Source organism: Lycorma delicatula, chromosome 5, assembly GCF_047948215.1.
Source record: "Lycorma delicatula isolate Av1 chromosome 5, ASM4794821v1, whole genome shotgun sequence".
Classification (NCBI taxonomy): Eukaryota; Metazoa; Arthropoda; class Insecta; order Hemiptera; family Fulgoridae; genus Lycorma; species Lycorma delicatula.
Genome location: NC_134459.1, coordinates 94470735 through 94497016, shown reverse-complemented (window position 1 = coordinate 94497016; position 26282 = coordinate 94470735). Strand labels below are relative to the sequence as shown.

General features: G+C 28.5%; 1 protein-coding gene across 10 annotated transcripts in view; it reads left to right on the top strand.

The window, feature by feature from the left end:
- The window catches only part of Stt3B (catalytic subunit 3B of the oligosaccharyltransferase complex), a 79154-nt gene extending 54445 nt beyond the window's left edge, over positions 1-24709 (top strand). For all 10 annotated transcript variants that reach the window (XM_075366669.1, XM_075366674.1, XM_075366673.1 and 7 more), the window contains 7 exons: positions 2490-2677; positions 6610-6781; positions 11969-12142; positions 16744-16857; positions 20896-21020; positions 21255-21342; positions 24198-24709. In XM_075366669.1, the coding sequence (XP_075222784.1) occupies positions 2490-2677; positions 6610-6781; positions 11969-12142; positions 16744-16857; positions 20896-21020; positions 21255-21342; positions 24198-24272 (936 nt within the window). In that variant the 3' untranslated portion in view covers positions 24273-24709. The remainder of the gene's footprint in view (positions 1-2489; positions 2678-6609; positions 6782-11968; positions 12143-16743; positions 16858-20895; positions 21021-21254; positions 21343-24197) is intronic.
- The last annotated feature ends 1573 nt before the right edge of the window (positions 24710-26282 follow it).

Sequence of the window (26282 nt, the reverse complement as noted above, 5' to 3'; positions counted from 1 at the left end):
AATTTTGTTACATTTAGACTTTTTTTATTTTAAATATTATTTTGCCCATCAATTTTATTGTTGCATTTTTCATTGGTTTCTATCCTGTACTAATCTTTTAATTTCAACATATTGAAAATATAAATTTTCAATGACATTATGAGGTAGAATTTTAAAGTTTTGTGGTTAATAGTTGTTCATTGGTAATTAACTTTATCACTGAATAATTAATCCTCAGTAAAGCCACCATATGAAATTAATTAAGGATTAATTGCTGTTTGTAAGTTTGATTTTTAATTTTCATAAGGTTTAAACTGTTGTGTATGAACATCGTTGCAGTCTTCTGTCTGAAGTGAATTTTTATATATCATTAATTTGCAGATAACCTCTAAATTATGTAACTGATCTGTTAAATGTGACTTCTGCTTTACAAGGAATTTGATTACAATTCTTCTGGTTATTTTTCCCATTTAATTTTAGAAATTCAAAAACGCTTGTAATTTAGCTATTTTAAAGCTGTTGTGATTTATAGTCAATGTTGTTCCTTATTTTAAAGTTCATTTGATATACAGTCTTCATGTATTAAAATTTAATTAAATCTAATATATAGTTTTTAACATTAAATGTAATAAAAATAAAAATAATTTTCTTAAATAAATGTTTATAAAATTAATACCGATAAAAAAATTTATATTAACTAATACATATTCTGATTTTACACTTAAATAGATTTCATTTTAATTAATAAAATATTAAAATAGAACATAAATAGTTAAATAAATATACTTTTTCCTAAGATGCCAAAATTTTACTATGTAAATTGAAATAGAATTTAGATTCTTTTAAATAATGATGATAATAAGTAATATGTGTGGATAGATCATCTACACTTGATTCACCTTAACAGCTATCATGTTTTAAACAAACTGCATTGCATTGTATTATCAGTGCCTCAAAAATTACACATACAAATTGTAAAACTCTTGTTAGGAGTCTAATATATAACAGCGTTAATAGCCTAATAATAGTCAATTAATAAATATTGTAAAAATGATTTGGTAAAAATGAATTTGTACCATCTGAATAGAGTTCTTGTAATTTATGGGAGCTATATTTAAAATTATATCACTGTTTACAAAGGCTCTGTAGATGATAAATACTGGTGAGGACTAACAGATTGAGTCGCCCGGTACATTACTATAATAAAATAATCGCACACGCTGCAGAAAAATCTCATTACACCAACAGTTAGGATAGCTCTTAACTCTTATGCTGAATACAGTATAGTTCTTTTTTTTCTTTTTTTTTTGAAAAGAGCTGGTTCAGTGTGAATAAAAATATAAAAATATTATAGGTGGTAAATGAAAAATGGGGCTGATTTCTGCTAGATGAAAATTGATGTGATTTTTGTACAAAAACTTTTAACAATATTAAAGTGCTTCAATTGTTTTATGAAATTTTTGATACAGTTATACAAATATTTTTGTTCAGTCATCAGATTCTTTGTTGATTTTTGTAGCATTGATGGAATTCAGATTTGCATCATTGGTATTTTTTTATTAGCATATTTATTTTATTTTATTTGTAATTACAGTTCTTTATTCTCAATTAGTTAATTTTTTTAAATTATCAGCTACTGTGTTACTTAAATACATAATTTCACTTATATATGCTTATATATAAACTAAAAAAATGAAGTTAATAAAATTGGTTCAAACATTTATTTAAAAAATTTTAAATAATAAAAAACTTGTACTCATACGATAACCTCATATTGCTCGTATCAGAATTGTTCATGTTGTATAATCTTGCAAACCATTATAATAAACCTGTTTTAAACACTAATTAAATCTGATTTGTGAAATAAAAACATATGCAAACTATTTATAGGATAGAAACACTATGCAGAAGTGCATGGTTGAAATTTTTTGTTTTACTTTACTTTGGATTATTGTTCTACTATGAATTTACAAAACTACTGAAATAATTTTGCTTATTTGTTAGTCATTTAAATCTCAGTAGTTTAAACGATTTTCATCTTCTTTTTACATTTTATATATACAGATAGGTAGAAAGGTTCTTCCGGTCTCAAGAGTATGTACTTGACTGTCATATATCTAATAGAAAAGATTTTCCTGGTTTTATTATTATATTACTAGTAACCTTATATTGTGTACCCTTATCATATCAACCTTACTTATAACCAAATCTTATCGACCAAACATATAACATTAGGTATATTAAACCATTCAGTTGTGAAATATTTTGTGGTTGTTTTAGGTTGATGCTTTACTGCTAACAGTGTTTGTTGGAGGGGAATCTCTCTGCATTCATTGGTGGGCGAAGAAATATGAAGACATTTCAACATAAAATTATATGTTTGAATTTTTTTTTAAACAAAAATGTCAGATATTGTTTCGGTATCATTATTTTTTGTGTTAATATCAGTTGGTCTAAATGCATATTGTTATACATTAGTAATTTTGTGAATCTGATTTTGTTGTTTGCAGGCTGGTAAATTGCGTAAAATGAAACATGAACAACAAAAAGAGAGTGAAGGCCTTGGAGCAAATGTGAGGAGCGTTGTTATTGTTGCAGTGATGATGATGCTAATGATGTTTGCAGTTCATTGCACATGGGTTACAAGCAATGCGTACTCCAGCCCTAGTATTGTTTTAGCATCATATGGCCAAGACGGGTAAATAAATGAGTTAATTTTAGCTTTTACTGTCATAAAATTGTTATTTTCTGTTTTTTCCTTCTTCTTTTTACCATTTTTTTTAAAAACCCAATCCTCAAATTTTGGGACCTGACTAGGTCCCATATTATTTTTATTGACAGGGGAATTTTATCTATAAATATAGTTTAATATCGGTAACAATTATCAGTTTTATGGAGTAATTACTTATTACCATAGGGTAATCACGTATTAGGTAGCTATCATTAAGTATGCAGCAATTAGAGATGGCTTTCACACACAACTCTAATGCATTTTTATTGTTGAGCTTGAAAACTATTGTATGATTTTCTAAACAATATGGATCATCTTACAGAATTTGAGAAACTGATAAAACTAGAAATTCCATTCTTATCAAATTCACATGAATCATTTTTAATAAGAATTAGACATGAAAATAAATGAAATATTGTCACTATATTACTCATTTCATTAGAAATGACAGTATTTTAGAAGTTTATTTTTCTGATAAAGCATGGTACAACCATAATGGATAAATAAACAATCAAAGCAGGAGAATTTTGAGTTATAAAAACTTTATTGCCTAAATAATTTTGCTTTGTTAACATTCATAGTTATTCATATATATGTGCAGTAGCTGCCACGTAACAGCGAGCTGGGATGATCATCCCACACTTCATTGCTATACTACTGTTCTTTAAAACATTGGCACACAATGATTAGTCATTTCTTAGTAGAAAAAACATGATGCATGATACATTGGGTAGTAATCATCGCCACTCCAAGCTTGCCATTACTTGGTGGCAACTGTGTATATTTATTGTATTATGAAATAGTATTTTCTTTAAAGTTGAGAAATTATCATTTATCTGTAGATAGATTCTAATCTCTGTTTAAATGTAAATATGTGATATTGTTTTTCTGTAATACTAATATTTTTATGTTCTATTTTATTCATTAAAAAATAATTTACTGATGTTATTATTATTATATATATTTATATATTATTTTCATTTTAAACTTCATTTGAATTATTGTATTGTACTGTTATTAAGAAATTATATAAATTCAAATGAAATAAATTAATTTTAAAACTACACCATAATTTTAATTATTTTAATTTTTTAAAACAGTCATTTGGTTTACTATTTCTCTACACATACTGATGATACAAAGTTGACAAGTGATTACATTCCAAAAATTTACCTTGTTTTGGTATAATTTTTTTTTGAAATTGTATTAAATATCAAATACTAATGTGAGCTTTGATAAAAAAATATGTGGATTTTTAAATTTCCTGGGCTGTATAAGTCCAATTGTCACAATTCTTTTTTGTTGTGTTGGTTCACTTGCCCCTAATGTATATTTACATTAATAGCCATATTGGAGGCTTAGTTTATTGTTGGCTGTTGAAAAGGTTACGCACGTGTTGATATGTATATAACTTGTGGAAAAGTGGAACGAAGAATGTGTGTTAAAATTTGCTTTAAGAATGCAGCACCGCATTAGAAATCTTAATGTTGCTTTTGGCGATTCTTCTGTGAATGAAACAAGCATTTATAAGTGGTATAAATGTCTCCAAGAAGACTATGAAGACGTTGATGTTGATGAGTGTCCTGGACATCCCAGCTTTCAACAAATGATGCCAACGTCGAAAAAGTGAAGAAAATTGTGTTATGGACAATCATCAAATACTATTTGTGAGAGGTTGCTAAAGATATTGGCATATCATATGGCTCATGCCAAGAAGTATTTTTTGGATGTTTTGGGCAAGAAACATGTGGCAGCAAAATTTGGCCCAAAGTTGTCAAAGTTCGACCAAAAACAGTGTCGAATGAACATTGCACAGGAGTTGCTGAATGAAGTGAATAATGATCCAGACCTGTTCAAATGAATAATAACTAGTGCTGAAGCATGGATGTATGGGTGTGACTAAGGTCCAGTTGTCTCAGTGGAAGCTTCCTGAATAGCCAAGCTGTAAAAAGGTTGCCAAAGTTCAATTGAATGTGAAAGTTCTGATCACTCAGTTCTTCTGTTTCAACAGTTAAGTGCATCATGAATTATTGCCAACAGAACTCATTGTTCTACAGTCAATAAGGTGACTACCTGGAAGTTCTATGCTGTTTGCATGAACTAATCCAAAGAAAATGCCCCAATTTGTGGTGAACCAATTCATAGCAATTGTACACAATAATGCACCTGCTCACACTTCTCTTTTTGTTCATGAATTTTTGGCTAAAAACAACACTGTTATGATACCTCAGCTATACTATATTTGCCGTACGGCCCACTGTGACTTCTTTCTCTTCTCCAAACTGAAAAGAACCATGAAAGAACGAGTGTTCTTTGCCTCTACAATGTTTTGCAAACATTATAAGGGCAAATACAGAATCTCTGAAGAAGTTAAACGCCATACCAGAAATTGCATTTCAGAGGTGCTTCAAAGATTGGTAAATGTGCTGGAACCAGGAACCAAAGTATTATATCTGAAGGGGAGTACTTTGAAGGTGACAGAATCAATATTGATGAATAAATGAAGATTTTTTTGGAAAAAAAATTCCATGTATTTTTTAAAATAAAATCTCATAGATAATGGTCAAACAAGACTGCATTTCAGTTTACGTTCCACCTGGATTTTACAATGAGCCTATAAACTTTGAAGCCTGTTTTCTCAAAATGTAAGAAATTTTACTTGGCTTAGTGAAGTCTTTTCATGACATCCTTTGAGCCCTTCAATTATCTTTAATGGATTACTAGGAAAAATCTAAAATAGGAAAATTAACAAATTGTTGAATCCTGCTCTTGTATATTGTGCAACAGCATAATACAAGCTATTTAACTGTAGCCTATTGGTTTGGGAATTTTGGTCTTTTCCTAGTTGGCACTTATTGTGGTACCCCTGGTTAGGAAATGAGAGTCCTTATACAATTCTACTGTGTTTTAGTGGGTTCCTCAACCCGCTATACTCCAATAAAAAGGTAGCTGTCTTGTGTTGGCTACCAGAAGTGCTTGCTTGATAATACTGCATGTGGAACCAGAGTGGTAACTTGATTCCCACAGTACTTGTCCAAAGGAGAAGGATGTGAAGAGGAAGGGGAAAATCAGTTAACTCTGATCAAAGTAGTTCTGTTTTCCCCAAGACTTAGCGTAGCCCATACAGCAAATCTAATGAACAAGTTTTGCATGGCTAATGAAAAATAATACTAATTTTTTAAATAATCTTTTTTTTATCATAAATCTATATCCGCCATTTTTGTTTTTACTTAAGTAACATTGTTTAGTGTTGTCATCCGTCACCAGTTTCCAAGATAATGCATCTGTGTAATTTAATTTTGTTTTTTATGGTATAGTTTTATCAAAGTGGCTTTGACCATCCTTACTTCAGATCAGATTTCCAAGAGCTTATTTTTTAAATCTGTTCATCATCGACTAAAGGCTGCAAATTATTTTGTTTTGTCTCTCAGTTTAATTTATTATTTCTCTTTGTAGTGATAAGGATAGAAATTACTATTTTCAGTGTAACTGTTATACTATATATAAATTACAGGATATAAATGTTTGTAACATTCTACTGCATTGCTGAAATTCTGTTTACCAGCACTTATCATTAGATGGTATTTCTAGAATATTAAGTACGCTGCTTTAGTATCATAAATTATTTCTGTTTTTAATTGCTCTTCTAACCATCCATCCCTGTCTATGGTACTATTTTCTGTAGGAAAGATTTATAGAAATAATAATAGAATGACAACTTATATCAGTAAAATATTGCGTAGAAGTTTGTTTTATCACTGTCATTCAATCTTCCGTAAGAAGTCTTGGTTTCTGAGTAAGTAGTACAAGTAATGTAGAACAACTTATATCAGTAGTATTTAGAACAATCTGTTCTACATAATATGTGCATTCCTTTTGATTATTTATTTTATTTTCAGATCAAGACAAATATTGGATGATTTTAGAGAAGCATACTATTGGTTATCACAGAATACTGATAATGATGCAAGAGTTATGAGCTGGTGGGATTATGGTTACCAGATAGCTGGTATGGCCAATAGGACTACTCTAGTTGATAATAATACGTGGAACAATAGTCATATAGCTTTAGTAAGTTATTTGATTTTGTGCATTAGAAAAATTAGAGAAATGTAATTGCATCATAGTGAATATCAATATGTGAAACTCAATATTTTGAAGTGGATAAAAACTATTAAGGGGATTAAGACCACATTATATTCAAATAAGTATTATATAAACATTTGGAGTGCTTATTTTATTTATCTATTTAAAATGTTACGTAAAATTTTTAATATGCACTTTTTTTACCTAAGTTGCAGTCAGGAAGTTAGCTTCCTAATCCCCTCATCAAAAAAATATGATTGCTGCCTCAATAACCAATTGTCCACATAATGCTAGACTGCAGCATTGTCATTCAAATCTTTCCCCTCCTAAAGCTTCTTTCAGCAAACCAAACATGTGGAAATTACACGGTAACAAGTCCTAGACTGTACAAAGAGTGTTCAAGAGATGTCCAATGAATTTTAGCAAGTTTATTGTGAGTGAGCTATTGTATATGGCCGTACATTGTGGTGAAGGTGGAAATTGCAAATCAGCTGTCAGTTTCATTTGTTGCGTTAAGCAGCAACTACAACAACTGGTAGTATTGTGCCACATTCATTATCATTTGTTTGTGCAAGAAATCAATCAGCAGTACATCTAGAGTCACAAAACACAGTTGCCAGAACTTTACCAGCTGACAAGCATTTGATGGTACCTTGTTTTTGATCACTCGCCCTCTCCACTTTACCACCACTCCATACTTGTTCTCTTGTTTTCCAGTTTATAGTGTTGGACCCACATTTCATCACAGGTTATAATACAGTACAAAAATATCTCTTTCTTCCTCAAAGCAGTTCAGAAGCTGCTGACAGATGTCTTTCCAAACATTTCTCTGTGACTCGGTGAGAAGATATGATGGAACCCATCTCGCCAAACACTTTGCTGTATCCAGTAGTGCCTGACAATATTGAATTGACACTGCCAACACTTATTCCCACCTCTGATGCAATGTCAGCAACATTTATGCAGTTTATAATGAATGTTTTCATTATTGATACTAGTTCGTTGACATTGTTCATGACTTATGTTCTCTAATTCATCGCAGCCACTTCAAAAATTTTTGACCCAGTCAAAGTCTTGAATTTTTGGTAGAATAGCATCTCTGAACTGTGCCTGGAATAGAGTCAAAATTTCAGAGGACTGACACCTTTGTTGGCTAGAAATCTGATTATAATTCGTTTTGCAACAGACGATGTTACCTCCTGCTTAGACATTCTTTATTGATGTAGGAACATGGAATACACCATGTTGTCTGGTTATTCACCTCCACATGTATCCAACTATGTGCAGCGACCCACCACATTCACTGCTCTTCTTAGTCCACACTGTAAAATTCTGGTTTATATTTTAATGACACTTTTATTGTATATTAATAAAATCAGTCATTTCTTCTGTTGCACTGAGGATTTGATAATAGTCTACTTATTAACCTAACTGTGATTTTGAATGCCAGCTTCTAAAAATGGATGAACTGTAATGAGAATTGAATTTCAATTGGATATTCACAGGCAAGTAGTGGTTTATGATCAGGCCATTTGGTCTGTTTTTCTTTTATCAAGGGTTCTGTCACAGTCATAAAAAAATGATGTATTCATCTTTCCATTTCTAAGTTGTTCAAGAAGAACAGCTAATAATAATCTAATTTATAATTTATGTAAACAATAAAACAAGATGGTTGCAGAGCATCTTTAGAAAAATAATCAGAAAGACAGTGATCATGACAAAGAAAAAAATACTGTGTATTAAGAATCCCATAGTACCCAACCTTTTGTTAAGAATTACATAGCATAACTGATTTAATAAAAAACAGTATTATCAAAACTGTTTTGACTACTTTTATATCAATTTAATTTTTTTTTTCAAATAACTTATTAAGACAAATAAATAATCTAAAAGTTATAAAATGAATAATCTAAATATGTATAATATAAATATATAAATTTAAAAAAAATTTTGTAATTGATTGTTGGTGATAAAGTAAATAAACACTTAGGTTGATAATTTGATTCTGATTCTCTGTACATTTGTTGGGCTCCGTTACTTTGTATTTGTAAAAAATTTGCAGTTTTTCTTTTAATTTTAAGAAAGTATAATTAAAGTACTATTGTATTTTTACTTCCTTGTATGAAGTAAAGGAAGTAATTGTGAACGCAAAATTTGATTTTCAGATTTCAACAGAAATAACCATTTTGACCATTCCTGAATCCATTTTGATTAGTTTCGGTGTGATGTATGTACGTATGTATCTTGCATAACTCAAAAACGATTAGCCGTAGGATGTTAAAATTTTGGATTTAGGACTCTTGTAACATCTAGTTGTGCACCTCCCCTTTTGATTGCAATCAATTGAACCAAAAGTGTCTAAAAATGCCCAAAATCCTAAAAAATTTAGATTTTGGACTTTCTCTTAACTGCAGTAATAAGCCCTCATTGAGAGCTTTTCAACGATATATCATAAGTGGTACTTATTTTCATTGGTTCCAGAGTTATAGCCAAATAAAATTTTTATTAATGAAATATTTGGATTTACAAGGGAAGGCACATCGGTTTGAATTGGGCTTAATCTCCTTTTTTAACTTTTTTTTTTTTTAATTTAAATATATTGATTTATTAATAATTATTAACCGTGATTGTAAAAAAAATTTGCAATAAATAATAATTCAATACTAAAAAAAATATGAAAAAAAAAATCAAAAATTATTAGTGAAATAGAATTTTATGGACTTTTAGGAATGTGTATATGTAATTTAATAGGCATTATAGAATTTTATGGACTTTTAGGAATGTGTATATGTAATTTAATAGGCATTATTACATATTTGTATATATAATAGATTTGGTGAAACATCTGATTATTTTAATTAAAAATTATAATTTAGAATCGTATTATTTTTGGATTTACTTTTGGTTTACCTTTAATTAATTTAATTTTGCTGGAATTTCTGTTTAATTTTATCTATATTAAAGTTAATTGAAATAGTTGACTGAAAGATAGACCCTCACAAGAACAACATATACACTGAGGCATCCATGCCCGATCTTTATTAAATTGCAAAAAATTCTTATCTTTTAGTTCATTACTTCTCTGATATTGTCAGACAATATTCTCCCTAAGTCCGTTGGAGTTGATGATCATTTCGTTTATTTACTTTTTGTTGCCAATCATTTAATTACTCTTTGGTTTGATATAATTTTTCTCATCTTAATTTATGTTCACATTCTCCAGTTTTCAAATTTTCTCTTTATATTCATCATCCTCTCTTAATTTTGTATTCTTTCCTTGGCCTTATAGTTGTCTTCCTCTTTATATTTATTACTTCTCTTATGTTTTTTTATTCTTACCTTGTTCTTAACATTTCTTCTTCTTCATATTCATCTTCATGGGATTTTTTTTGAGATACATTTCTTCATGTTATCTTTCTTTTTTGTGTATGATTGTTTTTCATTTTTGATTATTGGTGTAACTTTCCACTCTATTAAAGAATTGGAGGATCGTATCTCACTTTCAAATAATAAGTTTAAATGAAGTGCACCAAAAAATGTTTATATGAAATTTAATAGGTGTACAGGGATGTCATATGGTGCCCACAAATTTTTATTGTAAGAATTAGTTTTCCTTCAGTTTATCAAAAAACTGTAATATGCCATTGTAATTATTTAATTCAATTTATTTGGCACAAATTGGTTGATAGAAAACAAAACTCATTTTCAGCATACCATGATTATGGACTGCATTATACCATTTAAACATCACACCTTTTATAACAAATCATTCAGGATATTTTTTAAAATAATGCTGTACCAATGATCCTGATTCTATTTCATTCTCAACATTAGTGTTAGAAATATACTAATTTATTTTAACACATATAAAGAGTGTTAAATTATTTGAAAAGATAAACATTCCCATTAAATGTAAAATAGTATATCTGACAAATGTGCTCTGTGTATTTTTTTTTTTGCCTAAATTCTGAATATGCATTACTATAGCCCAGTGTCATCAATAATTCTTTGAATTTCTGTTTTCAATTCAGGAATTGTTCTTATTTTTTGCAGCTTGAACTTTGGACTCAATGAATTTCCAGATAGAAAAATTGCATGGTGTGAGGACACACAATCTTGGCAACATTTTGCTGTTGTGTGAGATAAGTTGTCTGTTAGATTTCTGTCACTATAAGTGGACTTCTTCACGCACTGTATTATAGGTGGCACTTTCCTCCTGGAACCACATGTCACCCAAAACCATGCTGTCCGAAATAAAGCCGCAAAAATTGCAATATCATCTTATAGTAATATTCACTGTAGTTTACCTACTGTTTACAGTTTCATTTTCAAAAAAGAATCCTCCAGTCATTCTACCAGATTGTTGCTCATTGGGAATAACATGAGCAGTTTTTATACCTCAAATGTGAAGATTTTTCTTGTTTACGTAACCACTAAGATAAAAAAAAAAAAACTTGTTGCTTATTGATTTTCCAGCATGCAGTCAACCCTATTGTTTTAAATATTCATCTGGATTCCACTCCTGGGTTAACAGAATTTTGAATGGTTGCAGATTCATATCTTTCTTTTAAATTTAGTGTATTTTACTTTTTGAAATTCCAGTTGCAGTGACTGATAGTGCATTAAGGTTTTAGGAAATTATCACTTAGAATGATAATGTTTAATGGCAATACGCAATCTTATTGTTTTTCTGTTATCTCCAGTTAAATCTCTTTGTTTAAATTTTTCAACTAGTCATTTCACAGTTGTTTCATACTTTACTTTGGGCATTTCTCTTATTGAAAATACTACATAATTTGCACAGTGTCAACAAAACATTCTTTATACTTTTAATGATTTTTAACAATTGTCACTCATTCTACATACTGACTACAGTGCTGCTGGAATTTACAGGAAAAAATGGCACACAGTTTAAATAACGCATCAATTTTAGGAAATCAGAAAACAACAATATATATTTTAATTATATAAAGTATGTTTAAAAAGTAGACTGAATACTTTATATTAAAAAATATAAAATATTTATTATATATTCATATAAAAATATATTACCACTATACTAGTATAGTGGGCATATATTTTTTAAAGGAAAACAGCTTTTAAACAAAAGCTGTTTTGCTATTTAAACAAAACCTTTCCTTTGCTATTTTATGAATTTTTTGTTTAATTTAGGTTGGTAAAGCAATGTCTTCAAAAGAAGAAGATGCATATGAGATAATGAAATCATTGGATGTTGACTACGTTCTTGTAATATTTGGTGGTGTTATTGGTTACTCCGGAGATGATATTAATAAGTTCCTATGGATGGTTAGAATTGCTGAAGGGGAACACCCTAAAGATATTCATGTAAGTGAAACAATTTGTAATTTTTATTAGTCATTGTATTTCTAATTTATGAGGCGCAGTTCAAGAGAAAGGGCCAGTGAGTTATAATATTGGTAGGCAACACTGGTTTGCGCATGCACATGTGGTCTGTTGGGCTTGTAACTATCGTATTGCCGTCAGTTCATTATTTGCCTTTGTGAGACAGTGTGTAAAATGAGTATGGTTATAAGAAATCTACCAGTTGTGAAGTTCGATCAGTGATTAGATTTCTAAGTGCAAGAGGACATAATGCTGCTGAAATTCATTGTCATTTTTGTGAAACTTATGGGCCTATCGCAGTGAGTAAGAAAAATGAGGCAGTATTGTCATGAGTTTAAGGAAGGCTAAGGCTGATTATATGTTGTGATCATATAATCACAACAGATGGAGAAGTGGCAGGCTTAGTGTTCAGACTGACATTCTCGTTGAACATGTGAGAGAAAAAGTTCTCGTCAAAAGTGAGAGAAAGTCATCACTTTACAATTAGCAATCTTTTTCTAGAGCAGACCTTCGGGTATGAGTGGAAGCATCTTGTCTTTTCATCCGGAGGTTTTGGGTTCGAATCCTGGTCAGGCATGGTATTTTCACAAACATGCATGCTAAAAATCATTCATCTCATCCTCTTAAAGCAATACCTGATGATGTATCCAGAGATTAAACAAAAAAAAAAAAATTTTGTAGAACCAAAGACAACGTTGTTGAGAATTGTGACTGACCATCTAGGCTATCGTAAACTATGTGCTTGATGGGTGCCGTAAATGTTGACAAGTGCTTACTAAGATCACAGGATGATACATCAGCAAGTGCTTTTCTCGACCTTATTAACCAGGAGGGAGTTTTCCCCATATCAACACTGGTGACAAAACATGGATTTTGTACATTAATGCTGAGACGAAACAACAATCTACACAGTGCCATCATTCTGGTTCACCTAGACTGAAAAAATTCAAAAAGGAAAATCATGGCAACTATATTCTGGGACTAAAAGGATGTGTGTTTGATTTTATGGAACCTGTAACATTCATCACATCAAAAGTGTATTGTGAACACCTTAAAATTGCATTATGCCATTCAAAACAGATGACATGTAATGCCAAGATCAGGGATTGTTCTTCATGATAATATATGTCCACACATTGCTGCATGCACAAACAAAAAAATTCAGATGGGAGGTTGTTGATCATCCCCCTTAAAGTCCTTGTTACCAGTGATTACCATCTCTTCCTACACCCTAAAAACAGGATTGCAGTTCAACAATTCAAGGAATATAAAGAGTTGAAAATCTTTGTGCAAAAGTGGCTCTAAATCCAGCAGAGGAATTTTATGCAGTGGATTTGAAGAAACTTTTGTTTCATGATATCAAAAGCACAAAGTGGTAATTCTGCAGAAAAATAAAGTAAATATTTGAAACCATTAATTAATTTTTTTCATTTTTTCAGATGTTCTCATTTTGTTACTGATCAAACTTTTCTATTGATAAAATGTTATATTATTATTTTAAAATTATAAGTAATCAGTAATTAAAATTAACTTTGTTGATTGAAGTAAAAAAATAAAGATGTTTTTTATTAATTATTCAATATTTACAAAAAGAATCATTTTACCTTAAGTTCTTAACTCTGTATAATCCACTTTGGAGTCCAGATAGTGATAGTGTTTCCCCCACTTTCTTAAGATGATTTGGAAATATGTTTTCATTAACCTTTTTAGTAACTTTGACAATTTTGCCTAAATCTTTTCAGTTTTAAGTTGTTTTCTTTCAGTTTTAATTTTGCTCTTGGAAATAGAAGGAAGTCATGAAAGCAGATTGTGAATGGAGTTGAATTAAAGTTATATTTTTTTGTTAAAATTTGGTTTGTGATATTTTTATCACATATTGTGAACTGCCATGAATTTTGATGTGAGGTCTTTTCTCCATTGTTACCTTTCATGCAAAAATCTGCATCTACTGTCTTTGCCTCCATGATTTTGAAGATTTATCTTTAACGTTGTAGTAACTTTTCAGATAAGCTCTGGGAATAGCCTTAATAATACTTGTTGATTAATGAACTACTTTTGGTAAACAACTTAATCAATATGCATCAAAGCAAAATTCAAAAAATCATCTGTTAATGCTTAATTAAATCTTTTTTGTTTCTTCTACAGCTTTCTATAGTTTTAAAATAAAAATTAGTAACTATGCATTCTTATTTAGCAAACTCTATTTTCAAGGAATAAAAATCATAGTTCATTAACTTGTGAAAGAGTAATAGAAATGAATCTTGAATGTCTTCACGGATTATTCATGTTGTCAGTTGATGAATTTCTAGCAAAGGACTTGTGGAGTATTATTATTTAATGCCTTAAAGCAGTCCTGTCATTAATTTCACTGCAATATGATTTTTGGGACTGTTAGTGTCTTTTTACATTAAATATTATAATTGTACAATTTTAATGTAATTCTATAAAAATTTGTAATATGAAGTCAGCCTACTTTTTAAATCTAGAATTATGATAAATGAAACTTAGGGAATCCAGATTTTACATTATTTCAGTTTACCCTTTGTTCCTTATGTAATAAAATATTTGATGATTAAAATTTTTTCATCAAGTATATAACAAAGATCTACACATTATGTACCAAGAATAGTAAACAAAAATTTGTAAAAAAAAATTTCTCAAGGTATTTTTGACTATGTTTAAGTTTATAAAAAAATAGTCATACATTTTAGGGAAGTACTTTATTGATAGGCTTGTGTTACAGTTTTGGTAGAAATAAGAAAGTTTTCTTCAGTATTTCTCTAAACTGCTAACTAGTTGGGGAATTTTGGGGATGATTCCTCTACCAAATTAAATACATAGGATTTGATATCAGAGTTTATATTACAGGGACGGTTCCACCAAGATTTTTGAGTATTTATTACCTATCTTAAATTCTTTTGAGTTCATTTCAAGTAACTCCCTTTTCTATCAATAAAAATTTAATCTGAAGTTCAATAAAAATTTATTGAAATTCATTAAAATAAAAATAAATAAATTAAAATAATTACATAGAGTGTAAGTAAAATTACTTTTTTAATATATAAACTAAGTAGATTATTTCCATTTCTTTTAATTATTGCCAGTACTAAATTCTCTTCATGTTTCCATTTCTTCTCCATGTAGTTTCCATACATCTTCAGGCGCTTCTTGATCCATAACATCTGCTTCGCAAACCCTCATTAACTTCATTGATACTGCCTTCCAAGTATCCAGGAAGTTAATTAACCCTACTAACACCTCTTCATTAATTTTTAGTGCAGTTTGCCAGCCTGATTGTAATCTTGGTAATGAGATATTAATTACTCAGTGCCAAATCCAGCTTTATTAGTGTAGTCAAAAATATTTCACTTATTGGAAAGAAATACCTTTGTATGATCTGTGGACTGAGGCTGCACATTCTCATATAGAACTTCGTCCTTTATGAGTATGAGCATCTTCCACAGTTTTTTTAGATAACCTGTGAAGCATTTTTAACATTTTACAATAAACTTCTGACAACTGTCATCCCAAATAATATAAATTCTATCAGCAAATTTTCCCCCACAGTCAGAAAAAACTTCCCACCTTTATTTGCTGCAGTAGTTAATGTAGTTGCTTTCTGTTGACTTAATGAGGCATCTTCATATTAAATTGAAAAAATGTTCCAACAGTCTACTCACCTACAAGGAATAACATACAGTTATTTTTTAAAAAAATTGTTTTATGGTGGTATGAATTTCTGAAACATTTAAGGAACGAAGTACATAATACTCTGTATTTAAATGCATAGATGTGTAGTTATTTTTATTTATAATTACTTTAATTGTAATTGTTATTATTGAGATTATAATTTTATGTGTGCTATGATATAAGTATATTAATGAGCAGCACTTCAATATACAACAATAAATACACACAAAGGCTGTTGCCTATTTATATAGGCTGTTGCTTATTTTTATATTTTTCTTTTTAGATCTTATCTTGTTATGATAATGGACTTCTTACACCTATGTAGTTTTTGTTTACCATCTAGTTGTTTAAGTCATTTTATTTTTCGCCTTAGCTTATGAAATTTTTTTAATGATAATTTCTTTAGTTCTTTCCCTATTTAAAATTCTCTTACTATTCATATTTATTGTATTTTTAATGTTAAGTAATTGCTGAATGAATATAAATCTTGTATTAATTTATTCTTAAACATTGTTTGTAATTAGATATGTATAACTCTTAAAATTATAAATTAAATTAAAATTGTAAATAGTGATTAAGTAAATAAAACAATTTTAAATAAAAAGAATTGTTGGTAAGTGGATACTTTATTTTTATATAATTTTTTTTTTTTTTGGTTTGATCTGAATTAGAACAACAGCTTTTAAATTTACACTTGTAGCAAACAATGAGTTTGAGTTAATTTTTATTTAATTTGGTTTTATTATGATGTTGAGAAGTAACAGACAAATATAGATGTAGTTACAGCTTTCAATCTCTAGATAAAATAAAGTTTCTAGTTATAATAATTATAAAATATACGTTATAATGTATAATATATATTTTTATATATTGTGTATTTTTTTTTACAACAGGAAAGTGATTATTTTACTGACAGAGGAGAATTTAGAGTAGATGCAGAAGGTTCACCAACTCTCTTGAATTGCCTTATGTATAAACTTAGTTATTACAGATTTGGGGAGCTTAAAGTAAGTCATATGTGATTACTTTTGTTAAAATATCTCATGTTTTATGAAGCTTGATAAATTTTATTATTTTATCTAATTGAAATACTGTACAACTCTCAAACAAAATCCCTCTTAATTGTCTGCCCATCAGACTTTAACAACCTACTTTGATTCCTAAAATATCAGATGTAATTTGTTATGATGCTTAACTCACAATGATGCAAGAATTCAATTTGATTTGAATGCTGCTATACATTTTGTGAGTGCCATCATTCAAGTTACTTGCAAAATTTACCCATATATTTAATTGTTTTACTATTATTCATTTGACTCTTTAGTATCTGTTGGTTTTGTATTTTAAAAAGATTGGAATTATTGTCTCTCTGTGAAAGAATTTGAAATAAAAAAAATAAGTACAAGATGGATATCCTTTATTTTGGCTTATACATATTAGGTTATTGGCAGTTAAGTTTATTGCACATAATAAAATTTCAATAACTGAGGTAAGGGGATAATTTCTTAAATTTAAAATTTTATTGCTAATTATTTTTATGTTTTTCCATTTCGTGAAATTTTTTTAATTTATTACTTTTGTAACCAAATTTGAAATATTTTTAAATGTTGTGGTAAGTTAATTTTACAAATAAATGATAATGTGTCTCTAATTTTTATATAAAAAATAATAAAGCTCCTAGGTCTTGAATGAATATTGTGTATGGCTGATTTAAAGAAAAAAATAAAATCAATGAATTTTTTTCCATAAAATTTAAATTTTTAAATTTAAACAGATTTTGTTTAAAAAATTTAATTTATGCTAGAACTACTTTGCGTATGTGTAATTTTTTTGTGTTAGAAATTACATCAAAAATTAAAAAATAAAGATTACCATACTAGCATGTTTGTAAACTCTAGAAAAAGATTCAACTGTTATTTTATTTCTCATTTCTATTTGCTCCAAAGTTATGATATGCTCAGAAAATGTAATTACAGAATGATTGAAAAGTCCTGTTTCCCATACGTAGCAATAATTTTATTTTTCAAGAACAAAAATTAAATTAAATTATTGTGTCTTACAAACACAATACGTAAATTATACTTAGCTTTTATTAAAGATTCTGATCAAAATACCCAGCCAGAAATTTTGCCCTTGTTGGTAAGTTGGTAGAAATGTTTTTAACTTTCACAATGAAGGCATTTATAATTACACTGATAAACATAATTTATGTTTCCTAACAAGCGATACATGATTTTAATCTGTTTTTTGATGCTGAAAACAAATATGAACTCAAAATCTTCCTATAACTTACCACTTCTGAAAAATTTTTAAATTGTAATTAAAGGATTTATTTTCATTTTTCAACATATAGTTAGCAATTTTAAGCTACTATATTGTATTTTGTTAGCTCATTTTTTATTGTTTAACTTTGTTAACATAATTTTTAAGCTATAAATAAACAATACTAGACAAAATCATATCATAGTCACATATTATGACGTCATATCTAATGCTGAAGAGTGACCCTTCATGGACAAGATTAATCATGTCTGTGCAGGTCAAAACATGTAGCTGAAAACATAGCTGTGTTGTTTGTATTAAGCACTGGATTTAGGATTGAATTAATTTTGTTCAGTCTTATCGCTATCTTAAGTTTGTTGCAGTGTCAATGCCTCAAAATTGTGTAAATGATGTGTGCGGATGCCTTTTGTTATGTATGTGGGGAGCCTACCGTAAAATCAAATAGAAAAAACATTACAACACCTTTAATTAAAAAAAGCAATATCATTTGTACTTACAGTGTAAAATTGGTGATTAGGATAAGATGTGGGCTCCTCATATAGTATGCACAATTGTTCTGTTTAAGAAAATGGCTGAAAGGTACACAGAAGGCTTTGCCATTTGGTATACCTATGGTTTGGCATGAACCACAGGATCATGTAACCAGTTGTTACTTTTGATTAACAAATGTGTCTGGAAATTCTAAAAAATCGAAACATACTGTAAAATATTCTTCATTGCAATCTGCAATCAGGCTTGTACATCAGAGTGAAATTATTCCAGTTCCTGAGCCACCTGTGAATGCATGTTTTGAAACCAGCGATGAAGAATCAGGCAATACTGAATAAGACAACAATGATTTTGATTTTGAATTATCTTCCTGTAAGCCACATCTTATATCACAAGGTGAATTAAATGATTTGGTTAGGGATTTAAATTTATCAAAAAATCAAGCTGTGAACTGTTCGGATCAAGACTGCAAGGTTGGAATTTACTTCAAAAAAAATTATGTTACCAAAGAGTGGAAGAAATGAGAAATGAGCCCTTAGTTGAACCCAAAAAAATATTTTTACACCCCCTCTCCATATCAAGCTAGAACTAATGAAAAATGTAAAAGCAGTGAAGAAGGATAGTCCCGGATTTTTATACATCAGTCAGAAATTTCTGAATATAAGTGAAGGAAAAATTAAAGATGATGTAAAGTCAGTGTTAAAAAATGTAAAAAGCACAGCTTGGGCTTCATTTAAAGACCTTGGCAAAAATTTTCTTGGCAAACAAAAATCTGAATATTACCACGATATTGTTAATTAACTTCTTACTTCATACAGTGCTATGGGATGTAATTTGTCTTTGAAAATACATTTCCTCCATTGATATCTGGATTTTTCCTGGACAAATTCAGAGACGTAAGTGATGAATACTGTGAAAGTTTCCACCAAGACATTTCGGTGATGGAAAACCGTTATAAAGGGAATACTAACATGCTAGCTGATTATTTTTGGACATTAATTCAGGATGTGTCTGTGACTATTTATAAAAGAAAAGCATCAGTGAAATAATTCTAACACAGGTATAGTTATACAAAACTATAAATTTTACAGATTTTAACTATATTTTCCCTTAACTTTTTTTGAAGCGTAATTTATTTAAAAAAGGGTAATAGAAAAATTGTATTTACAGATCAGTAATGTATACAAAAAAGCAATTCAAGAAATGGTATTACACTTAGAAACATTAAAAAAATTTTTTTGTCAGTGTTATTTCTGTTATGTTGGTTTTAGGTTCTTTAATATTTTGAGGATTGCTTTTGAAGGTGTCTGCCTTAATTTAGCCCAAGAAAAAGTAGTCTGTTCTGGAGAACTTGGAGGCCATAAGCATTACAAGGTTATAACCATAGAACTCTTGCAGAAATCCTGTGGTTTCTCAATACGTGTGATAAGTAGTGTATCTTGCTGAAACTAATAGTACCATTTCATTCTCTTTGAGATTAAATGCTGATGAGATATCCACATGATACATAAATTTTTACAGTTTACTGGATGTGAAGATTTTCATATAAAGCGTATGGTTTTTCAGTTGGCCAAATTTAAGTGCTTTGCTTGTTTACATAACTGTTGAGATGGAGCCAAGCATCATCATTAACAAACACTATATTTAAAATTTCTACTCGCTTTTTCCCTACTCCCCTGGGTTGGACTTATAGCTAAGTAAAGCCTAGCCCAGGGGAGTGTCCTTTAACTCTAAGGAGGCCCTCCCCACTTTCCGGCAGTAAGTCTGATATAGCAGGTCAGTCCCCGTGGTTGGGTCTTTTATTTTAATGCCTGTCTCAATCCCTGAAGAGGGATAAACCAGGCCTAACTATGTTGTTCCCGGACCCTGAATTGTGGCCAGGATTCAGTCTTTTATCTTATACCACTTCTAAAACTCCCCTGGAGTCCCCAGCAGATCATGATTTTTATTCAGTGTACTGTAATCAAAATTTTTTTGTTAAATATTAATTTTTCTTTATAATTTTTTGATGATTGTATATGTGTGAAAAATGTTAACAACTGATTGACTTGACACGGCAGCCATGAGCTAAGGAGTGCTTTTCACCAAACCTTAGTTTCTCAGATATAGTTTTATATTATATATTATATTTTTTGTATTATATATTATATTAATGTAGTATAATAGTATTAATATATTATATTATTTTATATTAATATATTTTTATAAATGTAACTGTATAGTTTACACAAAACATCTACATCAATTTAATTTGTTTTCTGTTTTTATTTCAGTTGGACTATAGAAGCCCAGCTGGATTTGATCGTACACGAAATGTTATCATTGGTAATAAAAATTTTGAATTGAAGTATCTGGATGAGGCATATTCAACAGAGCATTGGCTTGTTCGTATTTATAGGTACAAACTTTATAAAATAAAAAAAATATTTATTTCCTTTAAGTTTGTTTAAGTAATAGTTAATTCCTTGCTTTTGTTATAAAGGTCTTATCTTCTGTAATTTATGTAATAAGCAACCTGTGCTACTTATTGTGATAGATTTTAATTTTATTGTAGAAATTTATTTAATTCAAATCAAACTTAACATCAGAATTCTTCCAATTTTTAAAACTTTTATTTATTTGTATTTTACAGAGTCAAAAAAGAATCTGAATTTAATCGTCCTAGAATTCCTGTATCTGAAAGAAAAATCAAACGGTCTGATACTTATATTTCCAAAAAAGTAAGTATATGCTATGTAGCATGACTTTTTAAGTTATTACTGAGATGGGTGGATTTTGTTACTATCTAAGATTTGTGCCAGTAATTTGAATTTTATTAATTTATTCAAATTTATTATTCAGAATATCTCGTGAAGAAACAGAAATAATTTAAGCCTAAGTTCTATTAGTGAAAATAAAGAAAAAGGTTCATATAAACTTGGGGATGAAAAAGCTTAGTTTTGTAGTGCAACTAACTAAAGTTCCTACTAAAACTCAGGTAACAAAATGCTATGTCCTGATCATTTATGCAACGGTAAAATGAAACTATTCTGAAATTCTTGGGATACAAATTTTAAAGCAAAATGGATGTTATTTAAAAGTTTTCTTTTTTTTTAAATTAAAATAAATTGGTCCCAGAACTGTATCTCCAGCAGCTTCAGAGAAGTTGTTACAAGCTCAAAAAATTGGAACTGAAAAACACTTTCAGGTTTGCTGTAAATTTATTTTGTCAATTTGGCAATAAACAAAACATTGTTATAAAATTTGTAGTGAACTTAATTCTTAGAAAGTTGATGAAGTTGCATGAACTAGAAACAAGTATAAGGTTAGAAATACATTTTTATGTTGCCTAATGCCATGTCAAACCATAAAAATTTTAAACTTTATTTTTGATATTGCAAATAAATTGTTGAAACGAGACAAGTAATCAAGTGAATGGAAAAAAAAGAAAAATGATTTTAAATATTTCCTAAACATGAGAAAATATTCAATTTAAAATTAGATTCTTTACTGTTCTGCACTTGATGCTGGTGCATTATGTGAGTTTTAAAAAAAAAAGTTAATGTTATGATTTATGCTTCACCTTTGTTTATTATCCACTAGTTAACATGTTTAGAGTTGTTGGCATGACTTGTAGAGCAGGTGTCAATTTGATCTACATATTATTATGTACATATTAATCCATATATTAAATAATTTAATAAAACACTTATTAAAATATTTATCCACATAAATAAAATAAATAACAATAAATAAATAATTTAAATATTCCACAAATTAATTAATTTTTTTTATATGTAGTAATTTTTTTTACTATAATTAAGCATGTTTGTGTGTGAAATATAATGTATTATAGCATTCAAAGCAGTCTGAAATTATTCATAAATGCTATGACCAGGATTACCTAGTAGCAGTAGTGTGGACATATTGCTGGTACATATTACTTATTCTACAAAGATCTCAAAAAACTTTCATTGAACATATTAAGTGATCTTTAAGCTACAAAACTAACTTAAAACTGTGTTTATGTGAATTATCAATGCTTTTTTACTTTCAGGACACTACCTTAAACAATTACTGAGTTAAAAACTGTTGTTTGTATTAAAAACAGCAGGAAAATTTGGCATTTCAATAAGTGTTACTGAAAAGATGTAATCACAGCAAACATTTTAACCAAAATGCCATAACTTACACCTTTTTTGGGAGGAGAGGTGAAAAATATTGTGTTTCTGAAACACGTTAAATAAATAAATACCAAATTAAATTAAATAAATTAGTCATACCAAACTGATTTTCATGTAAAAAAATTTATTTTAGTAAATTAACAATAGTTATTTATGTTAAAATAAATTTAATAATCTTCCAGACTCTTTGAACTAATCAGTGAGTTTTGTTTTGCTTCTGTATCTATGCAATTCAAAAATATTGCAGCAGCTCAAAATTGCAAAAATTCAATTCATTCAATTTACACCAAAATGTCTTTATCAGTTAGAAGGTATTAGAAACAGTAGTGATAGATGAATGTGTTTTTTCACTTCATTCTAATTTACTTAACAATACTTATTAACTGGTTCTTCCTTTTGAGAAGCAAATGATTTTTCTTAAGGATGTAGCTTGAAAGTTCTCACACCCTTAAAGTAATTCATTTACACATGCATAATACAAGTAAAATTTCAATCTAGAAGCAAAATTTTCCTGGGATGATGTGTAGTTTTCTAAACATTGAACTCAAATTAATATTTTATGTAGAAGATTAAAATCATATTATATGAGAGTCATTCAAATATAATCCAGAATTTGTTTACGTAGCTTTATTGAAATAAGATACTTGATACTTAAATATTTTTCTTGGTTGTTCATTGCCATACTTATGTGTCTTTGAAATTTTCAGCTCTTAGTAGCTTGCTGATAGTGTGTAATAATTATCCAGCATTATAAGAAAGGAGGCATTTTTATTAAGTTTGAAATTCATTTAAGTTAAATTTGTGACTGCTAGAACAAATTCTATTACTAATAATATTATACCATCTAAATAAACTTATATTTTTAATGTGAAGTAAGGAGAAATGTCAATAGTGAAAGTTAATAAATTTATTTTCATTCATTGATCATTTAAACAGTGTAGGATATACTTCATCACAATTACTTTTAACACCTTGACTGTAGTAATCGGTGCCACTTAAAAATTAAATGTCATCTTTAAAATCTAAGTGATAGTAGATGTTTTTAACAGAAGGAAAAAAAAATTTATCAACTGTAAAAAACATTACATTGCATCAGTTTCGTTAAAATAGTCTGTGATCAATGTTTTGATGTAAATTTAATGTTTATTATTTTTTTTATTGTATTGTAATTAAACCGAATTTTGTTTCAGTGCAGTACATATCTTAAAATGCCAGGTGACAATATTTATCAATTTACCTTTGCTGAATTATGTCAAGAAAATATGTTAACATTTTAGAGAACGTATTTTGTTTGCTGTAACATACATTCTCTGCACAAATGTTTCCTTTAAAAAAAAATACTACACAGCTTAAATAAATAATATAATAAATTTATTAAGGAGATATTTTTTATTTTATTATTTCTGTTGCAGACAAGTAAAAGAAAGAAGGGATCAATTAAATCAAAACCGACTGTTATTAAAGGTAAAAAACCAACAAAGTTATAGTCTTTTGATAGCATCGGCAGGATTAGCAGCATCAACGTTAATGTTAACCCAGCAGACTCCACCTGTGCCTATAGTTACAAAAAGATAATGGTTTGAACATGAATACTAGGACAAAAAGGAGATGATAAGAATAATTTTAATGAATATTGTCTATTAAAACTTTTGATTGGTTAGTTGGACTGCTCGATTAAGAAATTAATTACTAGTATAAAACTTACAAACCCCTAAACCATCCAGGTTTTTATAAAAAAGAAAGACTATTATAGTATTTTTATTGTTTTTTTTTAATTGTTTAACTTTATGTTAAGTAAAGGTTTTTATGTTCAGTTGTTTGTAATTATTTAAAAGTATATGAATTATATAAAAGTTGTTTATTGTAACAGCGATGTACTAAACTTTTATTTATAAATAAAAAAATAATGACATTTTTTCTCTTTTTTGTGATCTTCATTTTTTTTAAATAAAATTCAGACCTTTTTTATAAATTTGTTTGATTTTTTTTAATATTATCATTTAATCTTGACATTACACATTTTTAATTAAATCATATTGATTTTTTTGTCAGTTTTTTATGTTTTAAATTAATTAAATGTAGGTTAATCCATACATTTTAATTTAAATTTAATTATAAAATTGGGCAAATGTTTGCTTATTTTTAAAATTATGATTAAGTAAGTATTCATTTCTATACTTGTTTACATTTAATGCGATTTTTCTGTGAGATAAATTTTTTCATATCAATATTTGTAAAAAATGTCCTTATTTTAAAATTTTACAACTCCTTTATAACAAAAAAATACTTAAAAATGAATCATTATTAATGTTTTATTTTATCTATTTTTTCAATAATTTTTGTGGTACTGTATAAATTTAAAAAAAACAATTATACAGTTCTTGTATTGGTTTTGTATAATTATATTATTTTTGCAGTTTAACCCTTCCAATTTATGTGTGATGTGATATTAAAATTTTTTTGATATACACAATTAATCTGCCTATAGAAATAACCATTAGTTCTTTATTTAAACAAGATTATTTAAATGTTCTTTAATTAAGTCGTGAAAGTTAGAATTTATTGATCAGCCCACTACTGTACTGTTTAAAATTTGGGTTGCTGTGTTACAATCTTAGTCATTTATAAAGAATGTGTAAAAAAAATTTTTGTTAAGTACAAAACCTAGAATAGAAGATCTTTGGGATTAACTTACCTCAAAATTCAACATCTAAAAATGTTTTCCTCTCCTTTCTCATTTAAAGTATTTGTTTCCTCCATCCACCTTTTTAATAAAAAAAAATTGTGATAAAAATTATTGGGAGTTGTGAGCTTTCATTGTGCCCTAAATAAGTAATTAATAAATATTTTGTCATAACTCTTTATTTTGCTTATAATCACTTACGTTATTGAATATCATTCATCTGTCAGTAGAGCAGAGTGGGGCAAGAGTTCACATTAAAGGTTTAAATAGATATAAATAAAAAAGGAATGGTTTGAAAATGTTGAAACTTTCTCAGGTTTACCATTAGACCTTTATGTTTTGTTAAATTACAAAATTATAATTTTTTATGTAAATGAAAACTATGAAAAAAACATTTTTCAAAAAAGTATCAAATTAAAAACCTTTGCCCCCTAGATGGGGCAAAAGTTTGCAATTTTCATTTCAAACACAGATTTAAGTATGGCTGGCTAATACAGATCTTTATAATATGTTTAAAACTTTGGCTTATTAGGGAAATTACACATAAAATAAAGTTTTAACAGTAATCAAAAATAAATTTGTTTGTTTCTTCATAATTGGCAATATGCCACCATTCCTCACAAGAAAAACATTGATCCAGTCTTCATCCGGAGAGTCTGTATATTCTTCTTCACATGCCAGACATTGTATTTTGGCTGAAGAAGTAGATGGCTAGTATCTTTTCTTGTGAATCCTGCAATTTGCCTTTTTACTGAGTCTTATCTTTGTATCTTTAAAGCATCAGAAGGATTGTTAGGGTTTTCTATTATGTCAC